Raw genomic sequence first — 19,770 nt, forward strand, 5'->3', positions numbered from 1 at the left:
TGTAGGGGAGGATTCCAGTCTCTGGAATGTCTGCCTCCCTTACCTAGCCTACCAATTAGTCCCTTTATATTTAGTGAAAGTAGGTGTACTAACAAGGACACATCCCTTATCTATCTCCTGTAGCTAATGACGTATATCCTTCTTAAGAAGGACACTTTTGCTTAGTCTCATGTAAACTATAAACACTGCTAGCTGAATTATGAATGATACACATTCCTATTAAGTGCTAGTCCAGTATGCCAGACTCTGAGTATGATAAAATCTGGTTCTCTGGCTCCTTCTAGTTTTTATCACTAAATGGCTGAACCACTAAGGAAATTCACCAAATACCCATATTACATGGCTAGCTGGCATCAAGGGCAATACTTGAACTTGGTTCTCCCCAAATTGAGGCCATTGCTCTAGCCACTGCACAATCTACCTGCTACCTAGCTAGTAAAAGTGCTGTATGAAGAAGAGCCAAAGGATTTGGGGTAACCAGTCATCGTCATAAGATCATAGGTCCAGAGGTAGAAGGTATCTCTGAGGATATCTATTCCAATTCCCTCACTGTATATGTAAGGAAAAGAAGACCCAGAGAGGCTAACACATTTGATAAAGGTGACAGGAATAAAGAGTCATGATTTAATGGGATTTATTATTCTCTTTAAACTCCTGTCATGTCAGTTCTTAAGGGAGGCTACCCATTTCTGAATCTGCCAATATCTGTTTCTAGAATGGCACACTTGTCATTTGTAGAACAGGAGCACAGCAGCCTCTGTTATCTCCCGACTGCTGCTATAGCCAATATGAGTTCCATAGCCATTCCAGTCAAAGGAAGAGAAATCCCCACACTGAATGGGATTCCCTTCTGGGATGAATCCTCCTCCACCAATGCAATGCTGCAAAGTAGAAAGATAGCAATGAAGGAACCATGGGATTACTACAGTTAATAAGAGAATGTATCAAGGGAAAAAAATGCATGGAATCCCTTAGTTTCATTTATATGTTATGAAACTTACAAAATGATCCTCAGATTCCTCAGAATGCTAGCTGTCCACATGGCTGTGGTGCCCACCACTTTCCTCCTTGATTATATATAATGATTCCCCTCAGTACCTAGTTCAAATGCTACCACTTATGGGAAGATACTCCCAACAACACAGACCTTCGTGATTCTTTCAGCTAGTACGAGTTACTCATCTAGCTAATCATTTTAACGACTCTCCCAGACACAGGAGTAAGCCCTTGGATTCTGGAATTATAAAACCTTGGCAGCTCTATTCCTTATTGTCTATGTGACCTCAGTTAAGCCAGTTTTCCCTTTCTTGGCCCCAATTTCCTTCTTGGTAGAATGACTTGCATTAGGTATCCAATTTGGAGCTTAATTCAGAATAAAAATGAAATGAAATGAAAATTATTTTTTATATAAGTAACTTATACTAGGTTAATGTCAAACTAAAAATTATCATATGCTCCCTTACATTGTTACAATTTCCCCAAGATTATAAGTGCTTTTTAAACAAGAACAACTTATTCCCTTCCTACAGCATAGTACCTTGCCCACAAGCAATAGCAGCAGATTGGACAAAGGGCTGGCACTGGGATGAAAGGTTCAGGACCTGCCTCTGGCACGTACTTGATACCCTACCCTGGTCAGGTGGTTTATGTTCCCAGTATCCCCAGGCAATGTTGTCAGATTAAAACTACAGACAGGTATCTGAATCAACGGAAGTTGTTTTTATATCAGGAATTCCCATAGAGATGAAATCAAAAGTTTTGACAACAAATTTGAAAGACTTTGCACAAAACTAATACTAAATGGATACCAGGAGTTAATGATTTTGAGATGAAGGGTTTAGAAAAAATTTCCTTTGAAACTTTATTTCCATGGTCTGCCAAGTTTAGAAGAAAACTTGGGCATAGAAGTATGCAATTTTCAAGTCTGATGCATTTGAAAGGAAAATGGTTCCTAAAACCATTAGTCTCTTCAGTAGTTCTCATCTTGTGCCTGGCCACCTCAAGATCACACACATGTATACTCTGCTTCTGGGGTGTCCCCAAACCTGGAGCCATGGGTGGTTTGCAGATGCCCAGAAAGATGCGTTGCCAAGTCAAAAGTTATGGTTCTCAACTGTGAATCAGTGTGACCAAAGTTTGTGTTCCAGTGTTAGAGCCCTCTGAGATATGGAAGGAGACCTGGCATCTCTTTCCTACTTCCAAACTCAAGTACATGTAACAATAGGGTCTCTCAACTGCATGTTAGAACACTACATCCTGAAATTTTGACATCCTATTACCACTCTGAGAAGTCATTGTCTGAAGAAAAGCTAAAAGACATGGAGTTGGATGGATGAAGAGATTTGCCAGGATAGTGGGTTTACGTTCTTAGAATGGAAAGGTTAGAGGGAAGCCAGGAGGAAGCAGAAGATATAGGAGTTGAAAGGAAGTGAAAGGGAGTTAAAATTTTGAGAAGTCCCTGAAATCTAGTTCCCATTCAGTTCTGAAAATACATTCATAATCCTCCTGATAAGTGGTAGACCTGTTGATATACCTTGAGTGATGAGTGCTTCCTATTTAAGTGAGGCAACCCATTGCAGTGGAAGGTACTGGTCCTTTCTTACAGGGACACTTTGTCTAAAAGGCCAAAAATGAGCATTCGTGTTGGAAAAGCAGGACCCAAGGGGGCTGGGGCAGGATGCTCCTTATATAAATGTAATGAGAGGACCTATTTGAAAACAATTAAAGGGTAAGAGCATAGAGGGGTATAAAGAGAGCTACAGTGCAATATTTCCCAGTAATTAATCTGAATATGACTTATTTTAGGACTTTTCTTTTTATTATTGGAAAACAACAACAAAAAACTGTTTTGAATGAGTGAATGTAGAATTCTTACAGCTAATCTCAGGGATAAAGGCCTCATTTCTAGAATATATAGAGAACTGAGTCAATTGTACAGCAATACAAGTCATTCCCCAGTTGATAAATGTTCAAAGGATATGAACAGGCAATTTTCAGAGGAAGAAATTAAAGATATCTATAATCATATGAAAAAATGCTCTAAATCACTTTTGATTAGAGAGATGCAAATCAAAACAACTCTGAGGTACCATATCACATCTATTAAATTGGCAAACATGGCAGAACAGGAAAATGATAAATGTTGGAGAGGATGTGGGAGAGTTGGAACACTAATTCATTGTTACTGGAGCTATGAGCTCATCCAACCATTCTGGAGAGCAGTTTGGAACTATGCCCAAAGGGCTACAAAAATGTGCATACTCTTTGACCCAGCAATATTGCTTCTAGGACTGTATCCCCAAGAAATCACAAAAATGGGAAAGAGTCCCATATGTACAAAAATATTTATAGCAGCACTCTTTGTAGTTGCCAAAAACTGGAAATCAAGGGGATGCCCATCAATTGGGGAATGGTTGAATAAATTATGGTATATGAATGTAATGGAATACTACTGTGCCATTAGAAATGATGAACAAGAAGGCTTCAGAGAGGCCTGGAAAGACTTATATATCTGATGTTAGTGAAAGGAGCAGAACCAGGAGAACTTTGTGCACAGCAACGACCACAGTGTGAGAAAGTTTTTTCTGGTAGACTTGGAACTTCATAACAACGCAAGAACTTAAAAAAAAAATTCCTAATGGTCTTTTAAGGCAAAATGCCTTCCACACTCAGAGAAAGAGCCATGGAATTCATTCGCAGAATGTAGCAGATCATTTGTGTGTGTGTGTGTATTATGTTTTGATTTGTTATATGATTTCTTCCATTTATTTTAGTTCGTCTACATAGCATGACTATAGTGAACACATATTCAATAGGAAAGTATGTGTAAATCCTATATAGAATTGCATGTCATCTTGGGGAGGGAGGAGGGTGGGGGGGTTGGTTGGGAGGGAAAAATCTAAGTTTCATGGTGGTGATTGTAAAACATCAAAAATAAAATAAAATGTAAATAATTAAGTAAACAAGTAAAAAAATGAGTGAATAACAATTATCTGTTTCATGCTTGACAGAAATGTGGGTTTTGACATGTTTAATCATTAGGAACATGCAAATCATTTCATGCCAGGAAGCACATTGCTGAGAAGTAGGATGAACAAGCTTAAATAAATGCTAACTTTGAGAACAGTCAGTTAGAAGAAAGGAGTCCAAAAACCAGAAAAAATGGGGAAAAGATTGAGATAAAGAAAAATACAACTAAACTGAGAGCTGAAAAAATAACTTCGAACCTACACTGCACAAGTAAGAATGGGGTGGGGTGGGAAGGGGGCAGGGAGAGGAAGACATTCCTTGCTTCTGGGAACTGACTGGAGAAAAACTCTAATGTCGAGAGCTGATTGGAGGAAAAGTCAATCCATTTTGATTGATAATGAACTACCTGGTCTTGTCTGCCTTGTTTTTTAGCACCATTTGAAGCTTGAGAGAATGGAAACCTTTTATTTAAAGACTGTCTCATCTAAATTATCCTCTAATTCCTTCTCTAGCTGGAGAGGGGATAATTAGCCCAAACAGTATGATTGCATAGCTCTGTAAACGCTCGGTTGAATGGAATTGCTTGTCACAAAAAGAGTGGAATGCTGCTGGTTCACTAGTAGTGCTTCGTAGTCGTTGCATAGTGCAGAAGTGGTATAAAAAGGGTTTCATGAAACTGGACAGTGGAGAGTTCCCAAAGAGGAGTGGGCCCATCCAGCAAGTAACATAGAGAGCAAACTCTTCCCTGAAAAGATCAAAGGCATTGAAACCTGTGGTCCTGACCTACAAGTTCTTCCAGGCACATGGATTTATTTCTCTATTTATCTCTCACTGCTATCTTTCATAAGTTTGTGCTTACTCTCCTTCTCTCTCCTACCTATGCCCTACACACACACACACACACACACACACACACACACACACACACACACAAACACACACACACACACTTCCTAGCTCTATGATTCTGCACAAGTCACTGCAACTCTCAGTCTCAGTTTCCTCAGTAAAGTAGGAATGCCACCTACTACACAGGTGGTCCTGAAGGTTAAACGTGACAATATGTATAAAGCATTTTGCAAATCTTAAAATAATATACAAATGTGAGCTTTTATTATTGGTGCTATTATCAATCGTATCTTTCAAACCTTTTTCTCTATATTTTCCTATCTCTGTGTGTTTCTATCTGTTTCACTGTGACTCTCCATCAATGGACTGAAAAGAGGGAGAGTTGGTGTGAGACTCTAATTTGACCCCACTAGGTTCAGAGATTCCTGAATTGCTGCTCTCCAAACCTTCTAATGGGTCCCAGGACTCACATGTTCAGTATTGCATCCAGTGACTCGCACTCCAGCACACAGAGCATTGACTGCTCTTTCATTATTATATACCCGGAACTGGACAAAGCCTCCAACCAGTTCATCTGATAAGACACAAGAGAATTTGGATGATCATTGTGAAAGACAAAAATCCAGAAATCAGTTTCAGAGGAGCAGCTCTGGAATTCCCACAGTGGTGTACCTTAAAACACAGACTATGGCTTCACACTGTAATGATTTAGAGCAAAACCCATCTGAGAGCAGGGATTCATGCATTACAACCACAGACACAGACAGAAGGGACTAAGACCAGTCAAGATACCACAAGAGATTCCAACTAAACCCTGGGGCTCAGTGAAGTCCCATTGCTTATTTGAGAAATGAAAGAAAACTATGGTGTACCTTTTATGGGCATGTCACCATTAAATTGCAAAGCTCAGGGATGAGGACAGCAGGTAATATAATTTTGGGGGACTCAGATAAAGAATACGTACACTGGCCAGATGGAGAGTAATACTTGGCAGTTTTTTCTGCATCCCCAAAGTCATAGATGACGGGCACAGCTGGGCCATTGTCAGTCAAACACTTACCAGTCCCATACTTCACTGGATACTTCTTCAGGAGACATAAAGTAACATCATGAGGACAAGTGTTAGGGGTCCTGTTGAGTCCATTTCCCATGCTAGTTACTCATCTGATGCCCACAACTCAGTTTACCTGATAGAGGCCAAACAGGTTCCCTCCCTCTTGACTGAAGAAGTGAGTGGATGTACGATATCTAAGCAGGGAGCTATTCCTCCATTGCTGCAGGGGAGACTTGTTGGGCACATGCCAGATGGCCAGGTCCTTGGCCTGGATGTCATAGTAACCTGGGTTCTAGAGAACAACAATTGACTTAGCCCAATGGTGTCATGAGTACAATTCCACAAAGGTAGACTGGGGCATATTTTCTTTGAGCAAGACAACATTTTATTACAAATAGGGATGCTGGTTGATGTCCTTCATTCTCAAAGAGGACCCAAATGACCTCACTGTACTAGGGTCAAGTTACAATATGTCTGACTGTGGTTGAACAGACCAATATGAGCTCAGAATGCTCTACCACAACTCAAGCCCAAATGGTCCACTTGAATACCTGGGGTGGATGCTCTAAATTTGCGTATCTCACATTTTCTTTTGAGCTCTTTCAATTCTGTTTTGCTCATAGAGCACAGCACCTTCCATGATGAGTGCACAGCATGCTAGGTGGTCCTGTATCAGTGTCTCTCATGTCACACATTCAATTTCAAAGTTCTTAAGAGAAACCTTGAGAGGGTCCTTGGATTATGTCATCGGACCACCATGTGAGTCCTTGCCCTTTGTAAGTTGTCCACAAAAAAAAAATATGGAGGCTACCTGCCAATAGAATGGGTAAATGGATTTTCCTCAGTTGACCAAAGATGAGGACTTAACTCATTTTATAGGGTTACAATAAAGAACAGAAAAGATTAGGTGATATGATGGAGATGAGGGTAACATGACTGGTTACATAGCTGAGCCATGGAGGGAAAATACGATTCATTAGAATTTGGGAGTATGGGCTAGCAATATCCCCCTCCTTTTCTCCTGTGACTAAGAAGTGTTTGGTTAAGTCCACTTGCAAGTTTAAAAGGTAGTGGACCAGACTTTTTTGGAAAGCAAACCAGACATCCTTGAAGGATAGCTTGGTGGTGGAAAGATTTCTGGGCACACCCACATCTCCCACGGATAGCAGAATTCCTTGAGACAAGAACGGAACAGTGATTAGCAAGAGAACTGGATGCCTAAACTTAATTCATCACAGAACAGCTAAACTTCTGCACTAAATTCAGAGGCAAAGAACCATGACTTTAGTTAGTTAGAGGACATAATCAATTAACTGAAAATAGGATCAAAAAAATCATAATCAAATTTTTCTTCTCAGTAGTCTTCCAGGAATTCACATTGAGAATAGGACTGAAACTAAAGGCCCTTATTTATTGGATTGTGAGCTTTGGAGTCCCACTGACCACATGTGTGGCAAAGCTTATAAAACAGAATCACAGAATTTGAAAGATAGGGGAGACCTCAACAGTCTTCTTGTCTAACCCCTATACAGAATATTAACTATTGTAATATAAATGCAAGACATTGTCTGGCTTGATCACCTTTGATGAAAGGGAATTCACCATTGCTCAAGGCAACCCATTCGACTTCTGAATAATTCTAATTGTTAGGAAGTACCTATTTTTCTGATATCAAGCTTAAAGTGCCAATTTTGATGTAACCCCTACTGTTTCTCCTTCTAGCTGGAGTCAAACCAAACACGTCAAATCTCTCCTCCACATACATAAAGGGCTTAGTCCTATCATGTGAAACTCCTTCCATGAAATTCAAAGGACCACACACTCCAGGGGGTAAGAACTCAGGAACCATCTGGAGGTAATTTATACACATTCAAACCAGAAATACTTGGCATTCAGACAGACAGGGTCTATCAGGTACTCTGGGCATACCTTGTAGTCATCACTGGTAGCAGCTTCTGCAGATCCAAAGGTGGCATAATTGGCCCAATTCCCATCACCTTCAGGGTAGTCTACTCTGTTCCCCTGCTGGCTGGACCAACGATCCCCTTGGGTGCACTTCCCTGCCAAGTGATTCTCATGCACACTGGCCACCAGGGTCCAGCCACCTCCCTCAGACCTCATGTCACAAAAGGTCTGGTAGACGTTTCCATTCCCAGTCTGAAGGAAATACAAGCCATCTGCAGAGGAAAAACCACAGAGGCTCACTCACTGACAATACATAATCAATCTTACAGACATGAAAAGGCCTGAAAACCAGAGGAATCACCTTTTAGGATTCACCCAGACTTGGCCTTGGGATATTCTTTACTAAAGAAACTCTTCTTTCCCTGAATCTGGGAGAATGTTTCTGAGTTGAGGCTTAATTAAGTCACAGAAGCCAGATTTCCTACAGGAAATGTCTTATTTAAGACTATTTTCTGCCTCGTCACAACTCCCATTTGTACAGTATTTAAGAGTTTGCCAATAACTTTCCTACATACTACTCAGTAAGATGGAGAATGCACATATTGTTATTCTCCTTCTACAGCTTTTGAACCTAAGAGAAATTGCTACTTATTATGGTCACACAGCTGATTAATGTCAGGACAAAGTTCTGAACCTACATTAATTGGTTCTAAGTCCAGAATTCTTTCCACTATGTCACACATGCTCTCTCTTGCGCACTCCTATAGAAGTCAAAGAAGAATTGATTGAATAATATTAGTGATTTGCAGGCCTGACCAAGCACTTGAGATCTTGTGAATGTGAAGTTCAGCACCACAGAGCTTTCAATACTCACCCTAGAAGGCACACACCCATGAGGTATTCTGACGCCCTAGCTTTTCTCCCATTTGGGATCACTGACCCTGAAGCCTCTACTCCGTAAACATATTTAAAAGACCCTAATCTGAAAGGCTCTATCCTGGAATGATGTTACTGAGTAGAGCACAAAGCAGAGGAGAAATGGTGCCCCTCTGTAATGGTCATCTAAATGGGGAGACGTTTTCCATACATTAATAGGCCCAAGTGACCTGGCAGGGAAGCCTGAGTGACATGACTCTGTGGTGGGAGGGGTTTGCTGAAAAGGTGACACAGGAAGGGATGGAGCAGGAAGAGGCAGAGCTGGAGCAGAGCTGAGAGGAAGTTAGTCAGAGAGCAGTCAGGGCTGGGAAGGATGGAAGGAAGCAGACTGCTGGTTGTGAGGGAGAGAAGGGCATTTTGTTTAAAGGAGCTGGTTTGTGGGAAGCCCAGAAGAGGGAAGACTTGGGGATGGTGTTGTTCTCTCCATTGTTCTTGTGTATAGATCTCTTTCTTACTATGATGAATTTGGCTTTCTGGTGTCTGAATAAATTTTTTTTGGTTCTGTCTTCCATTTGGAGAGTCTATTGCATTTCTCTATTCAGAATTGTGCGACCATATTCTTGACTGCCTTAGGTGCTGTGTATATCTCATTGGCACTATACCCATTACTCTCTCGAAGTTCATGGATCTAGAGCAGCCAAGGGGCAACTAGGGGACACAGGAGATGGAGTTCCATGCCAGAAGTGAGGAAGACTCCTCTTTCTGAGTTCAAATCTGGTCTCAGACACTTACTAGCTGTGTGAACCTGGGTGAGTCACTTAATCCTCAATTTCCTCATCTATAAAATGAGTTGGAGAAGAAAATGGTAAATCACTCCAGTATCTTTTCCAAGAAAGTGCCAAATAAGGACACAAAGAATTGGATATGACTCAAACTATTCCATAACAGCAATGAGAGTAATGAAGAAAGAGAGGAAAAATGGATAGGAGACTGCAGAAGGAAATAAAATGGAAAAAAAACATGAGGATCAGGCAGGTTCTGGCATCACTGGCTTCAGTCTGCTAAAGCTCACCTAGTACTTGTCTCTCAGGCAAACATTTGGTTGTCACAGTTTTACTGAGGTGGGCTAAAGTATGGTTTACCTTGTACTATTGAAGACCCATTCAACCAGGTACCATCCTGACGTGTCTTCACTCACCATCTGACTCCGGACATCTTTCTTTGATTTCCTTGCAGCTTCGAGAGATGAATCCAGGGGAAGAAGCACAGGTCTCTTCTAAGGCCAGAGGGAGACCTGAGTCTCAAAAACATGCAGAGAATGCTTTTAGTTTCTTGTTACAAACTGTGCAAGTTCCCTCCACACCTCCGTAACAGAAGGTACTGGTTTCATCTGTCCTTGAACAGATCAGGAATCACCCTCATTTCTACCTAACTTAGTGGCATCCAGCCCCATGAAGCCTTAATAAGTATCAGGTAGTGAGAAAAACCAAATTCCTCTCCTACAACATAGGTCACATACAACATTTTGCATACTTTGGGGCTGGTACCTCAATATCCTCACATTCCTACTGATCTCAGGAACTCACAAAGGGGCTCTCTCTAATCTAATATAGGCAATGAGGACTGTGCTGATAAGAAAGCCCTACCATCACCCTCCACATTGTTCCAATTGCTTGTCTCTATAACAATTTCAATGAACACACCATGGAGTGAAAAGGAAAATTTACAAGCAGAAAATGTGACTTACCAGCACTGCTCTCTTTGGCCACCAACACCAGGAACAGGCATGCACAAAGCCAGATCATTTTCTTTCTAAATACAAATATTTGTTACTGCAAAGAAAGGCCAGAAACCATTATCTCCCATGTCCCAAACTCTGATCCCAGACTAGCAAATCTTGAGCAATTAAGAGCCTTGGACTCTCATTCTGGTCCATACTACAAGTGTGCTGATAAATGTTTAACAACAAGCTCTCAGGGAATATATGTGTGTATCTCTATGTGTCCGTATGAATACACATACTGAAAATTATGTCTGGAATACATAATAAAATGCTCATATTACATATGCCACACATACTTTTAAGTTTAGTCTGCCTTATTCGCTTTTTCTCTAACACTTTTATAAGTCTACACAATCAACAAAACAATAAATCAACCTCTGATTTTTGGTGTTTGCAGATTTCCAAGGAATAAATGCACAGACTGAATATTTACCAACTGGAAGTTACTGTAAGTGTCTAGAGCATCTCCCTCCCTGGACCCTCTGCCTCAGACTCTCTTTCACCCTGGAGCTAAGCCAGACCTGAACCCTAGGCTTTCACCATCTGTGTCCTTCCAGTACCTGAGCCCAGATACCTCCTCCCTTCTTAGCTAGTTCCCTCCTTACACCTTCAGAGAGAGAAGTGTTTTCTGCTTTTCCTTCTTCTGAGTGAGGTTTAGCCTTTGTTGGGTGTAGGAAAATTAAGCCTTTTTAGGAGCTCTGCCCCAAAGTGTGCTGCTGCCTCACCCCTTGGAAACTTGTCAATGAAGAAAGTTAACTCTGGGCTTCCCAGACATAACTCTGTCCCACATGTCTAGTCCCCTTTGGCAGGCATCTGTCCCAAAGCTCCACTCTAGGGGAACTAGTATGGTCTTGTGGGGAAGCCAAAAACAGTCTGTCCTCAGGGTTTTCCTTTACGCTAAGTAGCATATGGTAGGTAGAGGAGGCAGTAGGTAAATACAGAAATTTGAAAGGATTTTTATAGGATCAAATATATTAGAATTCAGGGGGCAGTAGAATGAGGTCTTTATCAAAGAAACTTTTAAATGTTCCCCAAGTATCTTATTTTCTTTTCAATTGTGGCTACATTGATTTTCTTTGTTCCAAAACTCTTTAATTTCACATAATCAAAATTATCCATTTTACTTTCATGATCCATGCTATCTCTTGGTTAGTCATTAACTCTTCCCTTACCCATAGATCTAGCAGGCACATTTTTTCCATGCTCTCCAAATTTACTATGATATCATCTGTTATGTTTAAATCATTGATCCATTTTGATATATTACATATTATAGACATATATGATTTTGGTATATAGTGTGAGACACTGGTCTGTTCCAGTTTTTGCCAAAGTACTTTCCAGTTTTCTCAGCAATTTTTGACAATACTAAAATTTTGCCCCTTCCCCCAACTTGAATCTTTGGGTTGATCAAGCACTAGATTGCTATGAATATTTACTCCTGTATGTTGCATACCTAACTGTTTTGATCATCATCACTTAGTAATATAGATTGAAATCTGGTCCTGCTGGACTTTCTTCCTTCACATTTTTTTCTTCATTGATTCCCTTGATATTCTTGACTTTTTGTTCTTTCAAGTGGATTTTATTTTTATTGCTAGCTCCATAAAAAATTATTTGATGGAAAGGACCCCATGAAATGCTATTAATAATCAACACTGATCCTCCAGTGGCAGAGAAGCCCACCTGGATACATGCAGCACATATCAAGCCACCACTGGGACCCTAATGGAAGTGCCCTGAACACTGAAGAAAGGCAAAAGGAAAGATCTCAGGGAGGAACCGCTCTGCTACCTTGAGGAACCGAATCTGAGGGATTCAGACACAGAGCCACTCATCCTTGAATGTTTTTCTCTGTAAAAACATTTGTGATTGTTTAACAGTGACAGGATTTATTTTTGGATAGTGTCTAAAATACTGTATTGAAAATAAAGGTTAAAAGGTTGTTTGAAGGCTTCATATAAGGTCTGGAGTGGCAGCTAGGTGATGTAGTGGATAGAGCACCAGCGTAGGAGTCAGGAGGACCTGAGTTCAAATCTCACCTCAGACACTTGACACTCACTAGCTGTGTGACCTTGGGCAAGTCACTTAACCCCAATTGCCTCATCCTGGATCACCTCCAGTGATCCTGATGAATATCTGGTCACTGGATTCAGATGGCTCTGGAGCAGAAGTGAGACAGGTGACCTACACAGCCCTCCTTCATTCAAAACAAAGTCAAATGCAAGTCATCTCATCATTTCTCTGATGGTATGTTCTTCTTAGGCAACTAAGGACACACACACACACACACAAAGTCTGGAAGATATGTTAAATTTAGTGGTATATAGTCTCATTAGAGTTAAGTTTAGTTTTAGTTTGGGGGTAGGTGGTGTAGTGGACAGAGTGCTGGTCCTGGAATCCAGAAGACTCATCTTTCTGAGTTGGAATCTGCCCTCAGAAATTTGCTAGCTGTGTAGCCGTAGGCGAGTCACTTAACCTTAGTTAAGTTTAACCTTAGTTTGCCTTAGTTTCCTCATCTATAAAATGAGCTGGAGAAGGAAATGGCAAACCATTTCAGTATCTTTGCCACGAAAACCCCAAATGGGGAGTAGGGGGTCATGAAGCATTGGATGTGACCGCAAATTGAATGAACAACAATAGTTATAGATACTATAGAGAACTGGGATTTAATGTTGGTCTTTTAAACTAATGAATATAGAACTCTGTGTGGGAATAACTATGCTATTGACATTTTTCCTTGAAAGCTTAAAGTTCCAGAATAGAATAAAAAATTCAAATTTGCCCCCAATTATACTGATCATAATGTTACCCTTGGGAAGATTCTGTGGACTTGAAGTGCACCAGATTCCTTTAGAATGTTTTCTGGGGAACCAATGCAAATTCTTGTTTTCTATTAGCTCACAGGCCAGATAATATTATTCTGAATAATGTTAATTCCAATGATTGTGGTCTAAAGGTTTTTCAGCATTATGTAACTGAATGAACCCAGTGGAGATGGCTATTGTATTATCACAGAGCTAAATTTAACTCCACTGAGGTGAATAATACTGGAACTTTCAGACCCCTTCCTGTTCAATAACGTTTACCTTTGTTATGGTAAATTCAACCACAGATGGTTGTAAAGATAATAAAGACAGACTTCATGATAGAGGGTGGGAGGTGTTTTAGCAAGTTTCCTGAAATAAAACCACCCACCCTGATAATTCAAACCATTTCTATGTGACACCTGTTACTTTATTCAAGTCATGGCAGGAGAATATCCTCATTCTAGTGGCTCCAGCCACAAATAAGTGTACATTTTCTCTTTAATGCCTCTCAAGCTAGTATATCTAGATGTAAGTCTTCCTGTAGGACCTGGGCAACAGAGTTGTGGAACTCATCAGGGAGGAGCTCAAATGATCTAGTCTTATACTGAGACAGATCTTTTAGATTCTATTGTGGGGGATATTGGGACTGAAATGGGCATTGTAATTTTTATGACATTGAGACCTTGAGTAAAGAATCAAATGCCCTACGAACAGATTTTACACACTTACAACAAAATTAGCATCATAATGTAGTGTGGGACATGAAGTATTCTGCTAAGATTATTTGAATTACACCAATCAATAGAATTTGACTAACTAGAATACTTTAAAAATACTACTAGCCAGAGTAGCTTGACCTTGTCTTGCATAACACATGAGCAAATGGCCAATCAGAAACTTGAAAACTTAGAATTTAACTCTCAATTGACAACTGTAGCTCTCTGGAATCTAGGTCTCAAACTTCCTGGCATTCCTAAATTACTACAGAAAGACAACCCGGGGGGGCAGAGCCAAGATGGCAGAGTAGAAAGACACACATGCAGTAGATCTGAACCCACAGCCCATCAAATATCTGTGAAAAAGGACTCCCAACAAATTCTGGAGCAGAAGCCACAGAACAAGGGAGTGGAGGAGATTTCTGTTCCAGAGAGCCTGAAAACCTCTCACAAAAGGTCCTTTGTGCTGTGGACCTGAAGCTGAGCCCAGCCCTGCCTTGGTTATACGCCACTGAGAGGAGCAGATCTGAGCGGCTTCAGGGACAGAATCTTCAGCAGCCGCGCGGGTCCCTCCACTTATGGACCCCAAAGGTTAGTGAGAGGCTCTTCTCGGCTTTCCAAGAGGGGAGTGGGGTGCCCCCATAACTCAGGCCCCTTTGGAGGCAACAGCAGAGGCGACAGCAGACCAGGGCTCCTCAAGCAGGCAGGAGCCAGGATCCATTGTTGAAGGTCTCTGCATAAACCCCCTGAGGGAACTGAGCCTGTGAGGCAGCCCTGCCCCGACCTGAGCACCTGAACTTAATGTCACACTGAATAGCAGCCCCACGCCCACCCAAAGCCCTGAGGCTGGGAAGCAGCATTTGAATCTCAGACCCCAAGCACTGGCTGGGCAGATCTGGAGGCTAACTGGGTGTGAAGAGAATATTCAGAAGTCAAGTCACTGGCTGGGAAAATGCCCAGAAAAGCTGAAAAAAATAAGACTATAGAAGGTTACTTTCTTGGTGAACAGATAATTCCTCCCTTCCTTTCTGATGAGGAAGAACAATGCTTACTATCAGGGAAAGACACAGAAGTCAAGGCTTCTGTATGCCAGCCCACACAATAGGCTCAGGCCATGGAAGAGCTCAAACAGGATTTTGAAAATAAAGTTAGAGAGTTGGAGGACAAGCTGGGAAGAGAAATGAGAGACATGCAAGTAAAGCATGAAAAACAAGTAAACACCCTGCTAAAGGAGACCCCAAAAAATGCTGAAAAAAATAACACCTTGAAAAATAGGTTAACTCAATTGGCAAAAGAAGTTCAAAAAGCCAATCAGGAGAAGAATGCTTTCAAAAGCAGAATTAGCCAAATGAAAAAAGAGGTTCAAAAGCTCACTGAAGAAAATAGTCCTTTCAACGTTAGAATGGAACAGATGGAGGCCAATGACTTTATAAGACACCAAGAAATCACAAAACAAAACCAAAAGAATGAAAAAATGGAAGATAATGTGAAATATCTCATTGGAAAAACAACTGACCTGGAAAATAGATCCAGGAGAGACAATTTTAAAATTATGGGCCTACCTGAAAGCCATGATGAAAAAAAGAGCCTAGACATCATCTTTCATGAAATTATCAAGGAAAACTGCCCTGAGATTCTAGAACCAGAGGGCAAAATAAGTATTCAAGGAATCCACAGATCACCGCCTGAAAGAGATCCAAAAAGAGAAACTCCTAGGAACATTGTGGCCAAATTCCAGAGTTCCCAGGTCAAGGAGAAAATATTTCAAGGAGCTAGAAAGAAAGAATTCAAGTATTGTGGAAATACAATCAGGATAACACAAGATCTAGGAGCTCCTATGTTAAGGGATGGAAGGGCGTGGAATAGGATATTCCAGACGTCAAAGGAACAAGGACTAAAACCAAGAATCACCTACCCAGCAAAACTGAGTATAATACTTCAGGGGAAAAATTGGTCTTTCAATGAAATGGAGGACTTACAAGCATTCTTGATGAAAAGAACAGAGTTGAAAAGAAAATTTGACTTTCTAACACAAGAATGAAGAGAAGCATGAAAAGGGAAACAGCAAAGAGAAGTCATAAGGAACTTACTAAAGTTGAACTGTTTACATTCCTACATGGAAAGACAATATTTGTAACTCTTTAAACTATTCAGTATCTGGGTACTGGGTGGGATTACACACACACACATGCACACGCACATGGATACACACATAGAGACAGAGTGCACAGAGTGAATTGAAGAGGATGGGATCATATCTTAAAAAAATGAAATCAAGCAGTGAGAGAGAAATATATTGGGAAGAGAAAGGGAGAAATGGAATGGGGCAAATTATTTCTCATAAAAGAGGCAAGCAAAAGACTTATTAGTGGAGGGATAAAGAGGGGAGGTGAGAGAAAAACATGAAGTTTACTCTCATCACCTTCCACTAAAGGAAGGAATAAAATGCACACTCATTTCGGTATGAAAATCTATCTTACAATACAGGAAATTGGGGGATAGGGGATAAGCAGGATGGGGGGAATGATGGAAGGGAGGGCATGGAGAAGAGAGAGCAATTTGAGGTCTACACTCATGGGGAGGGACAAGATCAAAAGTGAGAATAGAAGTAATGGGGGACAGGATAGGATGGAGGGAAATATAGTTAGTCTTATACAACATGACTATTATGGAAGTCATTTGCAAAACTACACAGACTTGGCTTATATTGAATTGCTTGCCTTCCAAAGGGAAGGGGTGGGGAGGGAGTGTGAAAAAGAACTTGGAACTCAAAGATTTAGGAACAATTGTCGAGTACTGTTCTTGCCACTAGGAAATAAGAAATACAGGTAAAGGGGTATAGAAAGCTATCTGGCCCTACAGGACAAAAGAAAAGATGGAGACAAAGGCAGAGAGGGATGATAGAAGAGAGAGCAGATTGGTGATAGGGGCAATTAGAATGCTCAGTGCTTTGGGGTGGGGGGAGGGGACAAAAGAGGAGAAAATTTGGAACCCAAAATTTTGTGAAAATGAATGTTAAAAGTTAAATAAATAAATTTTAAAAAAATTTTTTTAAAAATTGAAAAAAAAAAAAAAGACAACCCAGCAAAATATCAAAACCAGGGATATTTGGATTTTACATGTTGAAAGTACTGCTAACCATACCTTAATACCAACTATCCTGATTTTAGAGTGCAAATTCCTTGTTTTGCCAATTCATGTTAAAAAAACTAGATGGGGTCCAAATGTCTTAGCAGATTTACTGGATTATACTGAGGACAGAGTGCTAAACTCCTCTGGATGTGACTGATATCCACAGGGCCTTCTTTGTCTTCAAAACCTGTCTCTGGTATAACCACTTTTCTTAGATTTCTTTCAATTTCTATTTTACCTTCTCATTCTAGAATATCTACAATATCAGTTGACAGATGATGCCTAGGTCTTTTTTTTATCAGGGCTTTCAGGAAACCCAAGAATTTTTAAATTATCTGTCTTGGATTTACTGGAGCAGTTTGTATTATTGTTGGAGGCTTTGTATTCTGAAGCTTTGACACTGTTGCCTTCTTCTGAGTATGTGCTTTGATCTTCCTTCTCAACATAATAACTTTCTATAATCAAAGTGGTTTTTTTCCATTGTTTGGTCACATTCCCAACCTATTCCTCGGCTTTAGAATCTTTGTTAAAGTAGGACTCTGCTTCCATAGTGGAGGGTGTCCTGTCCCAAACTTTAGGGATATTGTGCAGCTGTTTTCAGAGATCCTTCTAGGGACCTGTAAGTTTTCAGCTCTTTCAAGGTAGAGTACAGTCAAGTACAGGCCATGCCAGCACAACTCCAGCAAGCTGAAACAGGTCTCGAGGTCACTGAATCACGAGCAGCCGTGCTGATTGCAGAACTCTTAGCCCACAGACACCAAAGGCAACTTAGAAATTTAGCAGGAAAGGTTTGTCACACACATTTGTGAAAATGGAGTGCAGTCCAATGCAGGTTGCACTAGTAGCCCAGGCCACAGCAGTCCAGGAGCAGTTCCTGGGATTCACCGAATCAGCAGTGGTAGTGACAATGGCAGTGGCAGTAGCTGCTGGTGGAGTGGTAAAGGGGTCAGAAGGAGATTATAGGAATCTTTTTACTTGCACTGGGTAAGAACCCTTGCTTTGCCCATACTTGGATCCAGATCACAGTCCTGTGTGGCAATCCCAGGGTGAGGAGAAACGCTAAAAAAGCAGAGTTTGCAGCCATAGTGGAATGGGGGGCCCTCCGCAGAGGTCCAGAGCAGAAAAGGGTGCTTGTGGTCACTGCCAGATGAGAACACAGACCAGGAGAGCACTACCACCTCTTTGTAGATCACACTACGTTGAAAGAACCAAAAAAGTTACAAATCCTTAGAATCATCTCTGAAAATAGCTGCACAAAACCCCTGAAGCTTGGAACAGTGCACCATGTCATGGAAGAAGAGTCTTACTTTAACAAAGATTCAAAAATCAGGGAACAGACAGGAATATGAGAAAAGAAAAGGAAAAAAGACTGAGTACAGAAAGTTATTACGGTGACAAGGAAGATCAAAGCAAACACTCAAAAGAAGACAACACATTCAAAACTCCTATATTCAGAGACTCCAACAAAAATATGAGTTGGTCTTAGGCCACGGAGGAGCTCAAAATGATTTTGAAAATCAAGTAAGAGAAGCAGAGCAAAAATCAGGAAGAAAAATGAGGGTGATGAAAGAAAATCGTGAGAACATGGTTGGTAAAGCTGACAAACACACAGGAAAAAAAATACTGAAGAAAATAGATCCAAGAGAGGTAATTTAAGAATTTTTGACTTATTTGAAAGCATGATCAAAATAACAGCCTACAAAACATCTTTCAAGAAATTATCAAGGGATACTGCCCTGATATCCTAGAACAGGAGGTAAAATACTCATTGAATGGATCCAGAAATCACCTCCTAAAAGAGATCCCAAAATGAAATCTCCCAGGAATATTATACCAAAATTCTAGAACTCTCAAGTCAAGGAGAAAATATTCCAAACATCCAAGCAGAAACAATTCAGATATCAGGGGCATATACTCAGGATTATACAAGAATTAACAGCTTATACATTAAAGGATCAGAAGGCTTGGAATATGGCATTCTGGAAGGCAAAGGAGCATAGATTACAACTGAGAAAAAACTACCCAGAAAGCTAAGCATAATCTTTCAGGGGAAAAAACATTAATGAAATAAGATACTTTCAAACATTTCTGATAAAAGACCAGAGCTAAACACAAAATGTGATTTTTCAAATAAAAGACTCAAGAGAAGCATAAAAAGGTTAACTACAACCAAGAAGAAACAAGTGATTCACTAACTGTTTACATCTTTACACAAGATACTTGAATCTCTTCATAATTATATCTTTGTTAGGTCAATTAGAAGGGTTATACATAACAGAGAGTGCAGCTATAAGCTGACTTTGATAGCTTGATATAAAAAATGAGGGATGAGAATGAGGTTTGTACTGGAATAAGAAGGAAGGGAGACAGAACTGAAAGAAAAAGGAGGGTCAAGAAAATAAGTGAAAGAATGAATCATATCATTTTTATTAAAAAAAATTTTTTTAAAACCAGGACACTGTAAAAGAAACTATATGAAGATTTTTAGCGAATCAGGGTGGGGAGCTGGCATTCCTGGGTCTAATTGGTTTGGATTGATGGGATGCCCAAGTCTTAGAACCAGAAAAATTGAACTTTTTCTTGTGCTTGCCTAAAGAGATTCTCTCTTCCCTTCTTGATAGATACTGGAGCAACCTACTTTACCATTTCTCAGTCCTTACTTATTCATACCTGGGG

At 40.4% G+C, this 19,770-nt stretch overlaps 1 protein-coding gene across 3 annotated transcripts; it reads right to left on the bottom strand.

The window, feature by feature from the left end:
• Positions 1-617: 617 nt before the first annotated feature.
• On the bottom strand, positions 618-10,532 carry LOC140529032 (intelectin-1-like). 3 transcript variants are annotated; one of them, XM_072647429.1, is made up of 7 exons: positions 10,401-10,531; positions 9,852-9,947; positions 7,802-8,049; positions 6,006-6,164; positions 5,783-5,903; positions 5,289-5,392; positions 618-881 (listed from the first exon to the last, which is right to left on the bottom strand). In XM_072647429.1, exons 1-7 carry the CDS (start codon positions 10,456-10,458, stop codon positions 729-731), a joined length of 939 nt encoding a protein of 312 aa, XP_072503530.1. In that variant the 5' UTR covers positions 10,459-10,531; the 3' UTR covers positions 618-728. The 3 variants fall into 3 exon arrangements, with proteins under 3 accessions (XP_072503530.1, XP_072503529.1, XP_072503531.1); XM_072647428.1 differs by having other exon boundaries at positions 9,852-9,953; XM_072647430.1 differs by lacking the exon at positions 5,783-5,903 and having other exon boundaries at positions 9,852-9,953; positions 10,401-10,532.
• Between the last annotated feature and the right edge of the window lie 9,238 nt (positions 10,533-19,770).

Source organism: Notamacropus eugenii, chromosome 2 (assembly GCF_028372415.1).
Source record: "Notamacropus eugenii isolate mMacEug1 chromosome 2, mMacEug1.pri_v2, whole genome shotgun sequence".
Lineage (NCBI taxonomy): Eukaryota > Metazoa > Chordata > Mammalia > Diprotodontia > Macropodidae > Notamacropus > Notamacropus eugenii.

Excerpts from the sequence above, each read along its gene's own strand:
- LOC140529032 (XM_072647428.1), bottom strand. The coding sequence starts at position 10,458 with ATGATCTGGCTTTGTGCATGCCTGTTCCTGGTGTTGGTGGCCAAAGAG. Across the intron at positions 6,165-7,801 it reads CTACCAGTGATGACTACAAG|AACCCAGGTTACTATGACAT; the intron begins GTATGCCCAGAG and ends GTTGTTCTCTAG. Across the intron at positions 882-5,288 it reads CTGGATGCAATACTGAACAT|CATTGCATTGGTGGAGGAGG; the intron begins GTGAGTCCTGGG and ends TCTACTTTGCAG.